The sequence below is a fragment of the Solanum pennellii genome, chromosome 4 (genome assembly GCF_001406875.1).
Source record: "Solanum pennellii chromosome 4, SPENNV200".
Taxonomy (NCBI): domain Eukaryota; kingdom Viridiplantae; phylum Streptophyta; class Magnoliopsida; order Solanales; family Solanaceae; genus Solanum; species Solanum pennellii.
The window spans coordinates 745,568-767,424 of NC_028640.1; the positions used below are offsets into that span (position 1 = coordinate 745,568).

General features: G+C 26.6%; 1 protein-coding gene and 1 long non-coding RNA gene across 2 annotated transcripts; both read right to left on the reverse strand.

The window, feature by feature from the left end:
- Positions 1-6,084: 6,084 nt before the first annotated feature.
- On the reverse strand, positions 6,085-7,344 carry LOC107017264. The gene is made up of 2 exons (XR_001456479.2): positions 7,139-7,344; positions 6,085-6,276 (listed from the first exon to the last, which is right to left on the reverse strand). It is a non-coding gene; the product is annotated as an uncharacterized LOC107017264 (long non-coding RNA).
- Positions 7,345-10,951: 3,607 nt separating this feature from the next.
- LOC107016106 (ABC transporter G family member 21) lies at positions 10,952-14,650 on the reverse strand. Its single transcript, XM_015216590.2, has 5 exons — positions 14,429-14,650; positions 13,528-14,326; positions 12,451-12,630; positions 12,179-12,357; positions 10,952-11,732 (listed from the first exon to the last, which is right to left on the reverse strand). Exons 1-5 carry the CDS (start codon positions 14,648-14,650, stop codon positions 11,085-11,087), a joined length of 2,028 nt encoding a protein of 675 aa, XP_015072076.1. The 3' UTR covers positions 10,952-11,084.
- Positions 14,651-21,857: the final 7,207 nt, after the last annotated feature.

A 21,857-nucleotide genomic window follows, 5' to 3' on the forward strand; every position in this document is an offset into this window, starting at 1 on the left:
AAATTTTTAGCAACACAGAATTTAATGACACATCACTAATATCGATAAACACTTTAGTACACTCTTTATTTTAATGTGTCTATTTATCATCGCTAAAAATTATTTTTATTGTACCGATTATTTATGTAAATAAATTATATTTCAATAGAATGTCTCTGGTCCCATTTATAACATCAAAACATTCTAGATTAGATTAATCTCTAAGAAAACTTTACTTATTAATTTTTAAAATTTTAAATCTATAATTGTGTTTTTTAGAACTAATATATAGAATAGTTTTATAAATTTCACAACTTTTATTTTTAAAAAATTATTAGGATCATCAGTAAATGATACTGATGTCTTTTTCTTCTGTAAATTGTTGACTAAATGTATGATAACATACGTATAAACATGAATAATTATTATTTTCAAGGTCCTTGTAACGTGTCAAATGTACTAACTCAATTTCAATGAAAAATACGAAAACAACTACACCATTACAAGGTGTAAGTGTTAATTCCGTAGAACTTCAAAAATACGTTATCGAGAAAAAAAATAGATGTATACATAATTTACGCAAATAAAACTCTAATATTTAGCTATATAAGACCTTGTACGTATAGATGTATACATAATTTACGCGAATAAAACTCTAATATTTAGCTATATAAGACCTTGTACGTATCTAAGTTTTCACCATCACGCTAGTTAAAACTATATAAAATTTATTCAGATTTTATTCATATCATTCTATTTTTTATTGTTCTTTCATTCATTTATCATTTAATTTTAGTTCGATGTCATTTTATTATTATTAGATCAATTTAATTTGAGTACTCTAAAATCGTATTTTGAAATTCAATTATACGATAAACAAACATTAAGTAGAAAAAAAAGGATAAGACCTAATTGAGTTTAGCTAAACGGTAGTTTATATTTGGAACTTTGTCTAATTAGTTATTGCTAATTATAACAAGTCCAAAATTATGACATATTGCCTTTGCTTGCACAAAACTAGAATAAACTTAGTTGTGATTTTATTTTTAAAATAAATCAATTTTTATAACACTTGGCAAAAAATATTGTGGATCTTACACTTTAGTAGGTTAGCACCCTTTCAAATCCTATATCATACAATTAGGTTTCAATAACCATCAAATTATTTGATTTAAGTTTAATAAAACCCCTATAGTTTGTGATTTGGTTGTATCCAATGTAGAAGCTAGTGAGAGAATATGAAAAAGGTTATTGATAAATTTTAAGATTATCCTAATTAAAACGAATGTCTTTGCACTACACTATGTGAACGATGAATTATTGTGTGCATTAAATTATCTGAAGAACAACGATCAAGAGGAGAGTATAATATGAACGTGAATTATTGTGTGCATTAAAATATCTGAAGAATAACGATCGAGAGGAGAGTGAACAATTTTATTCCCCGTAGAAGAAAATAAATAGGACGTTAAGATTGAGAATGTGTTTGTTTTCGTTTGAGTTATCCTTCTAACCTATAATTAACATTCCTTTTAATTTTTAAAATCCATGCTTAATTCCTAAGAACTAAATATTAGGAATGAAAAATATATATTTATTAATTATTATTTAATACTATTATTATTATTTTTTATTATCTAAGAACAAATTTTAATTTTGAATAAATTGTCCCTTTTAAAAGAACGTGATGAAGACGTGAACGTGATATAGAAGACGTCTTTAATTAATTTGTATTTGTTTTTTCCATACTTTACACTGAACTCATTTGTAGAAAATGCATTAATTCCAATTATCTTATGTGTGATTAAATGCCAATTGAAAATTCATCGCATAATCTCAAAATAATCTGCAGTCATTTAATTTTTACTTTGGGTAAATACTTTATGGTGAGTATTTTGTGCATACTAAATAAAATTCACATTATTGAATAGCCCGTAAATCATATATATTATACAGATTATACTAAACAAATAGTATGCGACAAATTCAACAAAAAAAAAAAACTCCAACTTAATGGTAATTGGGGATTTTTATTTTTTTTTACTTTTTCTGTATTCATAATTTTATCCCATTCAAACTCGAGAGATTTTACTAACTTTGACGTATGAATTAAAATAAGTTAATCAACGAATAATATAAATATTCATATTTATCACCCCTTTTCGGGGGTTTTACTAATTTTGATGTATGAATAAAAATAAATTAATCAACGAATAATACAAATATCCATATTTATCACCTCTTTTCGATACGATGAATATTTCCAGTATAGGTACTATAGTATAGTAGACGGTTAATTAGATTAAGAAATTGAGTACGTCTTTACGTATATATCTGCCTGAATTTAGAAAATGACATCCATTATTATTACTAAAATCAACAATATCAACAAAATAGAAAAATCTCATTTTGGAGTTGGTCATTTAATTAGTTTAATACACATTCATATTTTTAAGAATATATATATCTTATAGTATATGTATTTGCAAAGATACGATATTTAAACGAACAGCTCCACTAATTTCAGATATTTTCACTTTTTCTCTGCTCTATTTTTTTGTATTATAAATTTTGGAATATTACCTGATATGTATTTACAAGATAGCATTACATTTCTATATTATACTAATAATTGTTGTTACGCCATTCCTTGTCATTGGGAATTTAGAAAATAAATAAACAACTCCCATTTGCCTTTCTCACTTATCTTTTTCTATTTTAAGGTGTGTTCGGTACAGAAGAAAATATTTATTTTTTTTAAATAAGAAAGTTAATTTTTTTCTAAATATTTTTAGTCTTTGATAAGTAAGTAAGTAAAAGTTATTTCAAAAATATTTATATGTATTCTAGTAAATCATTATAGAGGTAGGGAGTTGGGTTCGAGGGTGACGGGAGGTGAGATGGTTAAGGGTTAGAGGTTGGGGGCGTTGGGTGGGTGGGAAAGAGACAATGAATTTGTGTGGGGTGAAGGTAGTCGGTAGTCGGTAGGTGGGTTGGTCAAGGTGTAGAGATTGGGGCGTTGAGTGGATGGGAAAGAGACGATGAGTTTGCTGGAATATCACTTATGAGACTTGTTTTTATTTTTTTTAAAATATTTCGACCAATTTAATGAAATTTTTTAAAAATATTTTGCTCAATACCAAATACACCCTTCTTAATGATCAAATATACTTAATGATATATGGTGAAGTTGCAACAAACAAACTCACCTAAATATGACAAATATCACACTAGTGCAATACACAAGTCCAAAGTTGTTGATGAGCTATGGGGAACCAAATGGACTAGTGCGCTAATAATATACTTGATATTTTACATTATAATAAATCAAATCGATTTTTAAAATTATTTATAATCACATCTTTTAAATAATCTGGTGATATAATATCTTTTACAAAAATAAAACTATAATTTTTGTGACAACGAAATTCACAAAGTAATGGAGTTAGTTGCATTATGTAAACATGTTGATCCTACACCTTTGGTTAGGTAATTATAGCTACTAGTTTTTCTAATTAAATATTGAGTGAATGATTGAGAAACAAAAATGTTTTATTTGCTGATGTCATAGAACAAGAGACAGAAATACTTTAGTAATTAACAAATAAAAATAAAGAATATTGAGTAATTATTGATTTGAAGTAGTATGTCCATATAACAAGTAGTAACCTTCATTTTTTAAATTTCGATTAAATCTGAATCGTATATTGTAAGACTTATTTGAAAATGACGTTCCTCATATGATTTTTTTCCATATTCAAAATTTCAACTCGAAACTTCTTGAATTCTAAGTTAAAGATGGAGCAGTCCCACTTCAACATCATATCCGATAAGTAAACTTTTAAATAAGTTGAGTTTGCTTCTCTGCCTGGACCCTTTTATTGATTAAAAAACTAAAACTTAAGATTTAGTGGTAATTAATTAATTATTGTAATAAGCTTTTTGCTCCAAGTTCTCTGCCACTTCCCTATTTTTTGGGATATATATGATAAAGTGCATAGGCTCTTTACATTCTTTTGTCTTTGTTCTCTCATGATATTACTTTATATCCCTATAATATTATTAGAAGAACTATATATGATAAATATAAATAATTAGAACAAATTCTAATTTAATAATATGTAATCTATTTCCTAATCGTTATTGATGGTGCTTAACTATATTAATGGTGTATATATATATATATACATATATATATTGGTGTTTTGTCAATGTTGAGCACAGATATAGTAAAATAAAAAATTTATGAAAATTCAAATGTATAAATAATTTATATATTTGATAATTATATAAAATTATTATGGAACACAATAATTAATAGTTTAAATTATTTAAAATGCATAAATACGTATCAATAAAGAAACTTGATTAAATCTTAAAATTTTAGAGACGAAAAATAAATATATATTTACGATTGATCAGTATTTGATAAATTACGCCACCATTTATGAATCTTCTTTAATTTGAATAATATGTAATGTATTACAATCAAATATGCAATTTTTATTTATTTTTACATACGATAATAGGAGAAAGGTTAAGGGATGTTCATGATTTGATTTAGTCGATTTTTAATAAAATATTTAATAAGGAAAAAAATTATATGCTATCAGTTTTTTTTATAGTGACAATTAAAATTTTTATTCTTATAGATACCCCTTCAATGACTTTACGATGTAATTGAAAATTTTCTATATCAATATTGTATTTATATATTAATTTGAAATCTATAAACTTTAAATTCAGAATGTGAATTATAAATATGTTGTTAATTTTTTAAAAAAGACATTCAATTGATCACCCTCGTTATTAACGCTCACTAGTTGCTCAAGTGTATAGATCACAACTTACTTTTTTTTAAAAAGTAATTCTTTTTTTAAATTTTATATTCAGCCAAACATCGTAACAATATTACGAACGTGAGGTATGAGTTTAAGATTTTCTTTTTTCCTATCCCTATCAATGTTTACCACAAGAAGACTTGAAGTGCTTAGAGTCAAACGTGGAATAAAAGGCAAAACTTAAAAAGGGGGCCAAAGAATCATTCAACTAAAGAGAAGAAAAGAAAAAAAAATGTTTTACTATTGTCAACAAGTCTAAGTCAATCACAAAACCTTTACTTTGCTTTACTATTTTAGAAGACTAGATACATGCATGTATGTGACTAAAAATTTGGGAAGCTAATACGAAGCTAAGATTTTTGGTTTATGAATTTTAGTTGTCACGAATATAAAATGTGAGTTAAATTATTGAGTTTTATCGAATTTATATCTGTAATCACTCTAATAAAGGAGTTTTTAGCGGTAATAAGTATGCATACTAATAAAATGTGTTGAAATCTTTACCCACGAAAGAATTAAGAAGACAAAGAGTTTCTCCTATAGTCCTATGTTTGCTAGCTATGACCACACACATACTATTACCTAGCTACCTTTGTTAGACATAACTTCTACATGTTATATTAATTTAGGTAGTGAATTTAATATCAAAGAGGGTCTACGATAATATATCTGAGCTATATTTCTGAACTCAATAGCTTTGTATAAACTCTATATCTATATTAAGAAATTAAAGTCATTAGATATTAAAAGACATATAAATGTAGGCTAGCAAAATAAATTCCAACCCGCTCAATTCATCCAATCTGTTTATGTTAGTTGTTTTTTAGTGAGTGCGATTGAAATTTGTTAAAAACACTTATATAAATCGATATACAATTTGAAAATGATTAGAGGTGATTTAGAGTCTAATTCATAGTTGAAACCAAGTTGTAAAACATTATTGAGATTTGAGACATATGTATCGTCTATATGTTACTACATATTCGTCTATATCGATATCACACATAAGTGTACACTAATATACAAGGATATACATGTATATACATGAGAGATATAAATGGAATATACATACATATACATATGTGATTTGATTTTAAATTTTTTTAAAAATTAAAAACTCATGGTTTACTATTAATATTCAACCTCATTGACGATTTTCATCTCTCAAGGATTTGATACGAGTGCGATGATGTTTTTAGAGGATATATGAGCAACATATCTTTTACTTTGATTATTAATTTACTTTATTATTATTAGAACGATATATTTTAAAATTATTTTGTACATTTAAAGAAACAATTTTACAGATAAAGAGTATGAGATTATTTCATTAAGAGAAAAAAGTACATCACTCATAATTTTAAACATCGACAAATATATTCTTCATCATACTCTAATTAATTACTCAAACTTCTTCTTAGTTATTATTCTTTCCGCCTGCCTTGCTACCTGATGCCTAAACAAAAAAATTGAACTGTATTATTTACACGAAATAATATTAATTTATATAAAAAAAAAACAATATATACATTTATTTTCTTCTAAGAAAATATTATTATTTGGAAAAATTATAGCCGAGTCTGATATTTTGCATAAAAAGTAAGATTATACTCCCTCTGTTCATTTTTATTTGGTCATTTCAATTGTGCACGTCTCTTAAGATATAATAATATCAGTATCTTGCTACCATAGTGTTAAGGGTGTCCAATTGGATATATACAAGTAAAATGATATACGAAATGATTAAATAACCTATTTTGGACACCCTTAACATAACAAGTTGCTATTTTTGGACACCTTTAAGAAATTTCTAGCTCCGCCACTGCTTGCTACAATATTCATATTAATTGAAGTATAGTCTAAGATTTTGAAGAAATAATTTGTGCATAAGTAACTAATATTGAGGGTAAACGAAAAAAATAACAATTATTTTTTCTTAATATGTTAAACCGTAAGTAAAAGAGAAAATTTATTTTGAAATAGTAGACACGTAAAAGTGAGTACTTTGTCCATCCAATATCGGTAAATTAGACGGAGAATTGAAGAAAGAAAAAAGGACTGTTAAGATTTATACTTCAAAACAAGACCTAACATTTATATAGCCTTATGAATCATATTATCATTAAGGTTAAAATGGTTAAATTTGATCATTTTAAAAAATATAAAAATGTGACTTTTTTTGGTATATAGATTTTGAAACAAAAGGAGCCAGTAACACGTCAAATAAGACAGGTTACTTGTTACCAATATAATTGTCTAAATATTATTCACACAATCAACGTATCTATAAAAACTTAAAATTAGAAATATTGATCGACCTTTTTCTTAGGTTCTCGAGCCTTTTTCGGGGCGGATTTGGAAGTAGGAGGAGCCTTAGTTGATGGTTTCTTGATTGTAGAGGCAGATGGTTGAGTACCAACTGGTTTCTCTGCTTTCATTGATGCCATTTTAATTGTGAAGAACACAAGAAATATTTTAATTTGGCTCTGAGTTTCTAGTTGCCTCAAATGTACTCTAATATTTATAGTCATGTTACACATAAGTGGGAATATATTAATAATAATAACATCTTGTGAAATGGGAATAATAGTAACATGAATATCATGTCACAAGTCCATTTGAGATTTGAGAATTTTAGCATCAGATGCTTAGATATACAAGGCATATAATTTTCACCAATTGTGGTAGAGGAGTACAGGGTCGGAGTCAGGTAGGATATAATATATATATATATATATATATATATAAATAAATTTGTAGATATTGAATTCTTTTAGCTAATTTGTGTATTTGCTTTTTCATATCATTATATCCCTTAGTGAAAATCTTAACTGCCCAGCGAAGGGATAAATACATTATTGATGTCGTTGACTAGAGGTTTTGTAGATGCATGTTTAATTCTCTTCGCTAGTTCGTTTATTTGCTTATTCATATTATCATACCTCTTAGTGAAAATTTTGACTTCGGTGCATTTATTATTCGACGTCCTTGACTATAGGTTTTGTAGATGTTGAATTATCTTGGCTAGTTCGTGTATTTGCTTTCATATTATCATGCCCCTTGGTGAAAATTCTGACACCGTCGGGAGAGATAAATACATTATCGACGTCTTCATTAAAGGTATCGAGTTTGATTTTGCGATATAAAATCACCTTTTTTAGAAAACACGTTACCTCTAATATAATACTTCCCGTTAATTTTTGTCACGAATTCAAATTTAACTGGATACTAATAAAAAAATCTTTCATTAAGCAAAAAGTAAAAAAAATTGAAAGGCATATGATTTTCTTTATTTTGCATTATTTAAGGACAAATGCTAAAGGATTTATGTTGTTCTTTTGGATATTACAAAAAATTCTTGGTATAATATAGACTTTACAGGAAATTCCTTTTTTCAGTTCCAAGTAGTAAGGATATTTGGAATATATCAGTTGGCAAATATCATAATCGCATAATACATAGATGTGTTATTTAATTTGGTCGCAATTGATATTTATGTCTTTTTTAATTTGAATGTCATAAATAAACACTCAAACTTGTATAAAGTTGAACATATATATATTCACATGCATCCTACGTAACATAATACATGTATACGTATGTATCTACTTATGAACACCTAAAGTTAAAGACATAGATATGAGCGAAAATCAAATTTAAGAACATCTATCACGAACATTTGTTTTATTGAAAAAAATTAGAACTTAGGTTTGATAGATAAAACTTTGGGTCAATTGATTGAACATGTTAATTATTACATATAATTATATAGCCTAATTTTAATTAGCAATTAATAGACAAATAAAAACTTGATACATATTTTACCCAAAACTAATTTATCGACATTTTAAAATTATTTTTTGAAACACTAAAAAAAATGTTTAATACTACTCATCATCTTTCTTCTAACTTTCAATTATTTCTCTATTTTTTTTATTTCTCCTTAAAACTAGCAAAAGATTATTTCGAATTAATGGATTATCATTGGTTAAATACTTGCAATTTGTTTTTGTATATATTTTTAGTTAGCATATTTATTTAGTTGATGTACACTTATTGTATTTGATTAATTTTTTTTTATATACATTGATTGTTACATGGCAAATACATATACAATACTTATATCTTATTTTGTATACATTAATAGTATACATAAGTATACTGCACTTCTGTTCATAATTACCTTCTATATATATATATTACTTCCGTCAGAATATCTTGATACATAAAATTAGATTTGTATACATTTTGTGGATTGCGTATACATAATATCCTATATCGTATACATTCTGAGTGGCTACTTGAGAGATACTCGATTGTAGTGATAACAAATTCTAAACAAACTATTTTTTTTTTGAGTCGTTGATTGTAAAATTTTAAAAATCGAAATTATTATTTCAATTGTTGACAAGACTCTTAGAATAATCTCTCTTAGTCATTAGATTTAGAAAAAAAATCACACAAAAATAAAATAACTTACTTCCGAATAAAAGATATATAATCTTCGAACTCTAGATTTTTTAGAGAAAAACATATCGAATAAATATTTCTAATAAGAGAAAATCATTGTGTTATGGGGGATGTAATGGAATAATTTATTTATTTTTTCTTTGAAAAAAGATAGTGTGGGGCTTTTGGGCCTTATTTGAGTCAAAAACCTTAGCTTGATGGCCCAATATTTGGATTTTGGGGAGAACACAAAGCAATGGGTTTATTTAGATGTCCATTGAATAATAATAGAGGATGTGATATTGGATAATTGAAATCGACGATATGAATCTTTAATTATCATTTCGTCAATTTGATTTTTCATTTCTAATATCCAATAGTTTGTCTTTTTAAGACACGCAATATTAATTATTTAAAATTAATACTTTTCTATTCATTTATCATTCTCATTTACAAATGTTATTATGAGCGCTATTCAAGTGAAAAAGAGTGATGTTTGAATCTTTTGGGACCTACACTTATCTTTGAGTCGTTCATACTTTGTGTTGGTCTTTAATTTTTATTTCTTACGATAAAGATTCTTTTTTTTGCAGGACATAAATTTATATATTTGCATTATAATATCGTATAAGTTTGTCACATGCCTTTAAATAACTTATACATGTTGGCTGCAAGACATTAATTAGTTCGACTGATAAAAAAAATTTAACAATCAACTCACTTGAAGAACATATATAAATTAAAGGATCAACTTATTTAAAGGACAAACTATGTAATTAAATGTTTTTCTTCCATTAATGAAACTCACTAATAAAAGGATAAAAAAACATTAACTTGGAAGGGTGAGTGTTCAAAAATAAGTGGGGTTTTTACTTATTTGTTTGTGTTTAATAAGTACGTAAAAAATATATTCTAACAGTATTTTGAAGATGAGATGTGTTGAAAAGGAAAAATACTAGTAATCTAAAATATTATATATAAAACTCTTTTCCCGTGTAGTTTTTACTAGAAAAGTCGATTATTTTCTTCATTTTTTAAAAAATTTATATTTTCAGATAAATTTATTTTCAAAATATTTGACCAATTATTTTTTTTGAAAAAAATATTTTCTACCGTACAAACACACCATATATAGTTGGATGCACATCTACGATGTTCCATGAAAATTAATTGTGGCAATCCTTGGTCGATGTGAAAGATAAAGGGATGCACTATAATTAAGAAATTAGTAGATATTATGTATTTCTATTTTTTTTTTTTTCAATTTTCTATAAAGACATCAAAGTTAGGTTCTACTCATGTCATTCAAAGAATAAGATACTTTACCACTTTTTTCTAATTTCTATCACATCAATTAGGGGGCATAATTAATAACACCATTGACATTCCTTCAAATCACTAAGCATAATAGCAAAAAAAATAAAAAAAATATTTCTAATCGGGTTACTCAGATAGTAAGCATCCTTCGTTTTCAATCTTAAATTTGTTAGTTCGAAGCTCCAATAGATCAAATAGGATTGAGTGATAAATAAATATCCTCCACTTTCGATCTTGAATCTGTTGATTAAAATTCAAGAGAAAGAAAAGGGCCGAAGCTCATACGGAAAAGTTAAAAACATAAAAGAAGAAGCAAAGACATTTCTTGACAATAATAGTTTGTATATATATAAGGACAATTCACATTTCATAGTAATAAATTTTCTTGTCAAGGTTTATAATTATACTTGTCAATATTTTATTTAATAAACTTCAAGAAAATAATACAAATTAAATCTTGTCTAATTCAAAAGTTACACACACACACACTCACTTTAGTCATTGATGCCACAACCTCAAAGCAACATAAGCCAATAGCCTATACACCACCAACATAACAACCAATGCCACCACATCAAGTACCAAATTGTCAATTCCAAGATACTTAATAGGTGGAAATTCCAATACTTCACAATATTTCCCAATTCCACATTCATAAACCTCATTTCTTGAATATTGTACTCCAAGTAGAAGTTTGTAACAATAGTGGCTAAATGATATGTACTTGAGCCAATTAATGAAAATAGGAATATGTTGAATGTAGTATCCACTTGCTAGCAAAAACACAAGCATCAACACTGAAGATAATGTTGTGGCTTGTTTCACATCCATTAGTATTGCACCAAGTGCTAGGCCAATTCCTTGAGACACTAGCACATTTAAAAGTATGATCAAAAGGGTCGATATAAATGTGAGAAATTTTGGCTTTAGACCACCCATCCAGTATGTTACTGTTACGAAGATTGTTGGAAGTACAAGTTCCATAGGTAAATCACCCACGGTTCGTGCAAAGTAGTAAGACGAAAGGCGATACATGCCGGATGAACGCTCTCTTATGAGCATTGGACGCTCTTGTGGGAATGCAAATATGGCACTAAACAAAGGAAAGAATCCCCAAAATATTGAGAAGAAAAATAGTAATCCCACCTGTTGGATACAATCACCTAGTTAGGAATTTTTGTATATTGAAAAAACATAAATAAATAAAAATATAACATAATTTAACATGACATTTGAGGAAGCAAAAGTCCTGAATTCAAGTCTGATAGTCACTCGTTACTAAATGTTTATAATGCTAAAACAAAAATATGTAGCTTAAGTTCTTAGATTAGTTGACATGAAATTTGAGATATTGACATTATTCAACATGACATTTGAGGCGGAATTCAAGTCTCACAGTCACTGGTTAATGAGTAGCCCATGCAAGAAAATCCCATCATGCGTGCATGTGAGAGCCAGGCGTGTTAAAAATATAATAAAATAAATAAAATATATTATTTCTAACTGATTAATCTTTTAGATAATACGACCACACAATTCATAACGTGATAAAATAACCATAGAATGGCTATATAGGAAATTTTGAACATTACCTGATCCATTATATGATTAGTATTACAATGCCACCATAAGAGTCCAGATAGAAATGAAACAGACATCACTTGGAAAATTCTTAGACCAGAGTAGGCTTCATGTTTTCTTTCTTTAAGTCCTCTACCAAGCAAAACCTTAAATTGCAACCACCAACTTGTGGTCCATTGATCGTCGCGACCTGATAAAAGTGATATATTTAGACCTTTTACAATAATTCAGATTTATAATTTCATTGTATATATAACAAGTTAAATGAGAGATTATCGCGTACTTATTGATGATGAACGAATCGAACGCTTGCAACTTTGATTAGTTTCCTCTTTCAATGAAGGATAAATATTTTTCCTATAAGAGGAAATTAAGGACTGTTTGGTTGCATTTTGATTTTCAGATTGATCTTGTTTAATAATAAGTTCATGTTGATCATCATGCCTTGTATCATGTGTAATACCTGCAAAATAAAATTTATTTATTTATTTGACAAATTCATATAAGGACGATTAATTAATTGATTTTATTTATGTAACGTATGATAAACAATTGTTGTACCATGGCAACATAAAGTCGTGTGAGAATCTTTAATTTTTGTATTTTTTATGTAGAATATTATTTTTAGTTAATAATATTAAAAGGACAATGGGACCAAATGAAAAGGTAAAAAAAAAATGATACGAAAACTTTATTAATTAAAGGGCTAGAGGAGGGGACAAATTAAAGTTTAATTTAAGCTAAAACACTCATTGATTAAGTACTAATTGTTTCACTTGTGACTGGAAAGTAGATTAGCTAAATTATTATTACCAAAAACTTGATTTTCATTAAAGAGGATAAGAAGAAAGATAATGCTCTAAAAAATAATAATCGTCTTTTATTTTCAAATCTCTTATAGGTGAAAAAAGAAAATTTCTTATAAAAATTTACAGAAAATATAAAACCGACCCAATCAAAATATAGGGAACTATGGTCCATTAAGTCAAATCTCAACCACTTTTACACTAATCACCCAATTTATGGAGAAAAAGATTCATTTATAAATTCTCATTTTGGCTTGAAACTTGATTTACACTCAATTAGGAAACTCTCACATGAAATAAATAGCATTTATGAAGGAAGTTTTATGTATTTTATAAGTAGTATTTTCTCTGTCCTAATTTATGAATTATTTTGATTATGGTCATTCAATTTAAAAATATCAACGATTTATTAATCGTGAGGTCTAAAGCAGGTCATAGGCATTTGTATGATTGTAAAATTATCTCATAAAGGGTAAAAGAGAAATTTAAATTATTTCTAAATAAAAGTATATATACGTTCTACGTCTACGGAGAGAAATTAAAGTATGCCATACCATTAGCAAGATCAAGTAGAAAATCAGCAGGGTTCATGAAATTGAATCCAGGAGCATAGCCTATCGATGCAAAATATTCCATAACAAGGCTACTTTTCCCATAATAAATCGGACAACCTTCCGTCAAGACGATAATTTTATCGAACATTCTAAACAACGTACTAGAAGGTTGATGTATCGTTGTGACCACGGTCCGACCCCCTCTAGCCAACCAACGTAACGTTGCCACTATACGTTGAGCTGTAGTCGAATCAAGCCCTGAAGTTGGTTCATCAAGTAACAATAAACTAGGATTCACTAACATTTCTTGTCCAATACTCACTCTTTTTCTCTCTCCACCTGAAATTCCCCTAAATAATTGTCCACCAATCATACTATTTCTACATCTTGTTAACCCTAATTCCATAATAACTAACTCTACTTGCTCAATTTTCTCTTCTTTTGTTAATTTACTAGGTAATCTTAACAAAGCAGCGTATGTCAACGTCTCGAAAACGGTCAAATGAGGATATAACACATCATCTTGTGTCACGAAACCAATTTTTCGTTTCATCGAGCTTGAAAATTGTTGATCGTTGTAAGTTATGTTACCGGAGAATTTACCGTGTAATCGACCAGCTAACGATGTTAGGAGAGTTGTTTTACCACTTCCTGATGGACCTAACATGGCCAAAAGTTCACCAGGCTTAACTATTCCCATGACATTTTGAAGTATCACTCTATTTTGCTTTTGTTGATGTGAAAAAAAATAACCCCCTTTGTTACTTTTCAATTTGATAGTGTATGAAACATCTTCAAACTACAAAAAGAAAAAGAGTTTAGGTCAATATACCGCTAAAATATACAATGATATACATCAAGTGTATACAATATATTATCAGTGTAGAAAAGTTAAGTATACCTTAAGTGTAACAGGGTGTAAAGATTCACGAAGAATTGATAATTTAGCATGTTGTGATTGTTGATGATTTGAGATTCTATCATCGTTCACGCGAGGACTAACGTTACACGTTGGACCATTTGGTTCGATCTGAAGTGAGATGTTATCCATTCGAGCACGTACAAGAACGTTACTCGAACTACCATGGATGTTACTACTATTATCTTGATCATGAGGCAACATTTTCAAAACCCTTAAAGCTTCAAAAATTTATCAAAGTGTTCTAGGTTTAATTTGTTGATGAGAAAAAGAGATAAAATCACATGCAAATGAAGAAAAGAGAATAGGGGAGTTTTAAAGTGATAAAATAAAAAAGGCACGAGAAGAAGCAATGTGTGTTAGAGACATGATATAGAGACCCACAAAGAGAGAGTTGTCAAATGTTGGAAGTCTAGAGGTGATGTATTAAAATTTGCCATATTATAAATTTATAATGGATGTCACTTTCAAGTTTTCCACTTTTGTTTAAAGCACAATATATAAAAATGTCATTTAACTAGATCTTAAATCAGTATATATATATATATATATATATATATTTTAGATTTGGACGTGCACAAGTTTAAGTGTTTACTTCTGTACAATCAAAGCTAAAGGACATAAATATCAATTAATAAAATCGAGTCAAAAGACACATTTATATATTATGCTTTCTGCATGTACGTAGTGCTTCCTTATATGTGTGCGAGAGAGAGATAAAGTTTAGTAAATTTTTACGTTCTGATTAGTGTGATGTATATACTTTGATGAGATATGAAGTTAAAAAAGACATAAAAAATTGTATGGATATATAAATATCTATTATGAATAAAATTTAAGATTAAGTTACTTTGAAAAAAAAGATATTCATTCTTTTTTAGTGAAAAATTATAAAAGAAAAATGGTCACATTGAAGAGTGCTAGATGCTAACAAGTTTATTTTCTTTTGCATCTCTTGTTATATATATTATTCCACATGACATATATTAAATATCTTTTATTTTTACTAATTTATTTAATTTCGCACATTGATTAATTCAAAAAAAAATTCATACACTCCCAACATTATCATTATCTAATATCATTTTTATATTTTTACTGAAATTTAAATATTAAATTTCGTGATTATCATTCTTTTTATTGATCCACCATGCCCTTGATATTTTTTAATTATTTCTTTGCTATAAAATAAATTACAAGAAAATAAATTTTAGGTTTGGGTTATATATTATGCATGTCACGTGTTTCTTATTGGTAAATCATCAATGACATTTATTTTATATTTTACCTGAAATAAAGGAATTTAGAATATTATTTTTCTCTCTCTACATATATTTTTTTAAAGGAATTTACATATTATCTCTTTAATTTTCCGAATATTCACTTAAGAAGGCAATATCAATTTGTATATAGCCAGACTGGAAAATAAAAAAAAAAGGAAATTAAAGTGCATATTTGTGTAGCTGGAGAGCATATCTTGAACAAAAGAATTTAACTTTTAAACGATAGTAATATAAAAATATCTATATAATCAAATTCCTTAGTAGAAATTGCAATTTAAAATATATATTTTTTTAAAGTAATTGTTGTATTTGCTAACCTAACAAAAAGAATTTATAATTAATTAATTAATTTGGTAAGGTCAGAACTTTTTGTTAAAAAAAATATACAATCTAACACAAAATATTACACATTTACAAAACATATTTTAAATTATAATTAAATTGAGCTAAAATGGAAAAGATAAAAAATAAAATATGGACTAATTTAGATTATTATAAGCTTCGACCAAGTGAAATAAAATGTAAAAATCTCTATTATTTATGCGCAACACTTAGGGATCACTTAATTATTGAGATAAAAATAATATTCTTAAAATAATATGTAAAATTTGATTATGAATATTAATTAATTTTAAAATATTTTATTTCACTATAATATTATATTAATAAAAATAATTATCATATATAAAAGATAAAATAACAAATTTTATAAAATATTCTTATCTATCTGTTGAACGTACTAAACCATTCAATAAAATCTCAAAAAATCTGTATAATTGTTCCAAAATTTATTGACCGTTTAAACTTGAAGAACAAAATATATTTAAGTAGGCCAACAAATTAATTAGATTATAATAATGGGGTCCATATAATCCTTTAACCAATTAAAGTAAGCCACCTCCCTTCCCTCAACAATTATTATAGGAAAAAAGAAAAAGAAAAGGTCAAAAGAAGATTATGTTGCTCATCAAATGATTTCTGCTTTTTGTTAGATCTTTCTTTAATTTATAAAATGTCATTGTTGTTTAGCCACAAAGAGTTCGTCGTGCAGTGGTGAGATTGTGTTATCAGTAATTAAAAAAATTTTAGATTCGAGTTTTGTATATAAAAAGAATCTTATTGAGAACACTATTCTAAGTGAATTTTGTAATGTGCAATCTGTATTTTAATGAAATCTCAATACGAAATCCAATATTGAGTGAATAATTAAAAATTTTATTAAAATTTTAATACGAACTCGACATCGAATGAAAAACAAAAAAATGGTTATTGTCTGCTAGAAGTTTTGGCTTTTTTCAACTTTTTTTCCCCTCTTTTTAAGCAAAAGCAAAAAAAGTTAGATAAATGAGATCAAATTACAAATTTCCTTGTTAAGTTGAAAAATAAAGTCAAAATTTATCAAATATTATGTTGAAGTTATCTATTAATCGCTTATAACAAATATTATCTTATAACCATAAAAGATTGAGCAATTTTTTTTTATCGTTATTATTAAAAAAAGATAGAGCAAGCAATGGAATATATGCACTATAATTCCTATAAAAAAATTCAAAATATTTTGATAGTATGTAACTTCTTTTTCAATATTAGAATGTGTCATTTGAATTATATATTAAAATGAGCTCAAGATATTAAATTAGAACCAACCTTATTCATTGAGCGAATACATGACTTTAGATAGGAAAGAATGAATGTCGTGTAGTAGATATTAAGTTTGGATAGAGTATTATCTTGCTTTGCGAGGGTTTAGACTTGTTAGTATTTGATATAATAGTACTTGTACGTACCCTTGTAGTTCTGGTCATATATTGTGTATTTTATTTTGATTATTACACTATTTTGTTGCGGTTATTGTTCTTTTCTGTAAACTAACGCTGCTTTTCTTATTAGTTGCAATGTTTTCTTCATTATTTTTTCTCCTTGTTCTTTTACTTGAGTTTTATGCCGAGGGTCTTTCGAAAACAGTTCCTTTACCTCTATGAGATAGTGATAAAATCTACATACGCTTTATCCTCTCCCGGCTTCACTTAATTAGTCAAAGTTCACTAGAGATATTGTTATTGAGAGAAGAAGGTATTTTTTTAATATTTTTTGTATCTGATATATGATATTTTGCATTAAGATTCGATCGATTAATCAACTCTAGATTTATATTCACATCCAAAAAATAAATATACTTGTTAGATGACTTCATACTGACCAAGGTTTTAACTATGCCTTAGTTGTTAGTTATCGATGATGCACCCATTATCTTCAAATTTTGAGCTCGCCTTTACCCGATGAGGTTGTCTTTGGTATCTCCTTTATAGAGTTATTAAGGGGTAAAAGTTAAGTGATGCCTTTCTATGTGGCAAATTTTCATTCAATATGGAAGATAGTGGATGAGATTGGAGTGTCTTGCTTTTTGTAAATTGTAATGAACCCTTTGCTTTTTTTTTTCTTTTTTACTTTATATATGAGAATCTAAATCTATTTTGCTGTTTCTTGATACCTTTTCATTTTTACACACTAATTTACCAGGCAATAAAGATTAGGTTATAAAGTTTGTAGAAAGGGAAATCAAGAAAAGACATGAAAATAAAACAATATCTTTATAATAAAAATAACTTTTAATAAATATGTACATTATTAATAAAGAGTGCTAAAAGTCTTTATCGATATTTCCTATGAAAGGTAGTAGCGTGGAATTTTACGCAATGGGCGGAAGCCTGACGGAGTAATGCAGCGTGGAGGTAGAAGGCCCACGGGTCGTGAATTTTTTTTTTCTAGAGAAGAAGCAATGACGGTATATGTGGAATAAGCATCGGCTAACTCTGTGCTTTATTTTGTTCTTTTAATTTTTTAAAATTTTCAAGTGTGTTACATTAAAATTTCCATCACTGTAAAAATTTTATGTAATTGAATCAAATGTGTGTTTAAAATTTAAAACTAGTAATATTAATTTTTAGGACCTATGATTTTTAAAATTTAATAGTTCATATTAAGAATCAAAAAATCAGTTGATCAAATTTATATTAAAAATGTATTTTTTCTTAACTATAAATTTATCTTGTCGAAATCCTGAATACGCCTCTCGGGATACTCCCTTAATTCATTTTACTATTTGCTCCCGCACCAAAAATAGATGTTTTATTTTTCTTGTACATTAATTTTGGCAACTGATCAAGAGACTTTTTTTTTACATAGTATTGAATAACAACATAACATAGTACCAGTTAAATTTAGACATAAAGTAGTATTAGTTTAATTTAAAATTTTAAAACATCATTAAAATGTTGATTAAGTAAAATATTCCTATTATTAAATTTTCTTCAAGAAATATGTTAAATTAACAAGGACCAAATAATATAACATCAAGAAAAAGGTAACACCAAGAAAAAAGTAATCAAATTTAAAGTTACAACAAGAAAAATATAACGATTCATGAATCAAAACTATCAAATATTTATTAAAAAATATATTTATTCTTCATTGATTGAGTAAATATTTTACAAAGAAATATATAGTGTCCTGGCCCATCTATTATTGTTTATTTTTGACTTTTATATTCATTCTCTTTCACATTTTTTTTAAAAAAAAAATTAATATACCAAAATTATGGAGTTTTGGCATGACTCTAATGTGTATATATATATTTATTAAAAACGAGTAAAACACGGATGATATAGGTCATAGTCTCTAAACAAAAGAAGATAATAAATTAATTGCAGTATAATGTTGACAATAAAAATATTATTTTAAGAATGGTGAAAAAGTAATAATATTTTAAAGTTTATTGGTTAAAAAATGATAGTAGACCGTAAAAAGGACAATGATAATAAAAATTAAAATGAGAACAATAGTAATTATATTATAATATCTAATAGATACTAACGGTAATAAATAATAGTAACATACAAATTAAATAGTTACATTTAAAGATAATACTATTTGTGCAAATCACCTATTAGGGCTATCATTCAATTGAGTCCTATTATTTTCGTTCCTTATCCATTTTATTAACTCGAGATTTTTAGTTTAGAAAAATATAGTATCTCTCGAGATATCATATTAATTAATTTTTGTTCCTAATTCATTCTATTAACTCGAGATTTTTAGTTTAGAAAAAATAGTATCTCTCGAGACATCACATTTATCAATGGTATATTAGATTCACTCTTCAATTATTTCAAAAAATATATATATTTTTTTTTTACAAAAAATATGTTTTGAATCCACACGTGTAAAGATGCTCAAGGTTGTTTACATTCTTTAGTAAAAGAAGAAAAAAAGTAGGAAAATACTCAAATATTATATTTCTTAGTCTTTTTTTTGTTTTCAAAAAATAAAAATATTCTCTTGTGCCTTTTCAACTGTGATACTATAGTACCATGTCACAATTTATAAAATTCCAATTTTGTTTTTCGATACTTTACAAGTGTTACCTCTAGGAAATACAACTCAAGAGCTCGATAGGTTTTATAATTTGATTTTAATTGAGAAGCATTAGTTTCGAGAGATCAGATGAATTATTTTGATTTAAATTTATTTTATATTTAATTAAAAATATAGTAACTGAAATTGATATTAAACTTAAAAATTATAATCTGAATAACTTAACTCATATAAAAGATAGGTTAAGTTATCTAAATTTTAGTTTCAAAATTATAATTTTGGAATATTCTGATTTCAAACCAAACAATCCCCTTATTATCAATGGTTATTTTGTACACTAATCTTATATAATTTGAAAATGTGACAAATAAAGTGATTTGAAGGGAGTAATAATAAGAGTTGTGATAGAGTAATAATTGAATACGTTTTTATTAATTTTATGTACAAATTTCTGGCTCAAGCCTTATTTTATATATCATATTAAAAAGCATTTTAACCATGATAAATCTTTAATTTTTTTACACAAATTCTATGTAATTATAAGTCCTAATACAAATATCAAACACACGGAAAAAAAATGAAAAATTAAGCATATAAACCAAGTGTTAAAATGCTTGGTTTCTAAGCTTTTCCACATTATGCTCTCTTTTTTTTCCCCTTTTTATCTATTTAATTGGTCATACTCTCTATTCTAGGTGCTTTTGACTCTAAATAAATTTAAAAGAGCACTACTATATATATATATATCTTCTTTTCGTGTCACATTTTTATGTGAATATTTGATTGGCATTAAATGATTCCGTACTTAATTTAGAATAAGAATATGATTCTTATTTCTTTATGACAAAACTCTTAAATTCACTCGTTATTAAAATAATAACGTATACCAATCAACGGACATGATACAGTGGATGTGACTGTTCCTCTTAATCAGAGTTCTCTTATTTGAACTCTGAATATGAGAAGTCCTATTCGATAAAAAGTCTGAGCAGTCAATACAAATATTAAACATCGAAAAAAAAACCTATAGTTTATTTATTAATTTTTCATCTTTTGGAGGGGGACAGCACAAGATTCAAGATATAATTTTGATAATTAATTATTGGTCCGAAAGCTTGATTCTATTACTTAATTTAGATTAATTCAACCTCTTATTAAGTAAAAGTAGGAAAAGAAGGCTTTGCACTATGTTTGGTTTTTGCTTATTTTATATAAAGAGAGATTAAACTAAAGTTTAGGATATAATTGTGGTAGATTAAAAATTTTAAAAAAATGTTTGATGCAAAAAAAAGTGTCGTAATAGGAATGAAATTATATATACTTTAAGGGTGAAATCAATATAATTATTATTCGTTTAAATAGCATCATTTAATTCATTTTACTTTGTGTATTTTGTGACAAATGCTCTTTGAAGAATATTTATTCTATTAAAAAACTGCATAAATTAATACTGCCTTATGTCCTTCCGTGCACGATAGGAGAAATATTTGGCTATAAGTAAAATATATTATTTATACCTCATTAAAATTAATTTTTAGGTATATAGTATATATTAAATCTTATTCGACTATCTCGTGTTTCTTCTTTAGATTTTGAAAATTCTGACTCTGCTAATATATAAATATATATATTATTTATACCTCATTAAAATTAATTTTTAGGTATATAGTATATATTAAATCTTATTCGACTAGCTCGTGTTTCTTCTTTAGATTTTGAAAATTCTGACTCCGCTAATATATATATATATATAT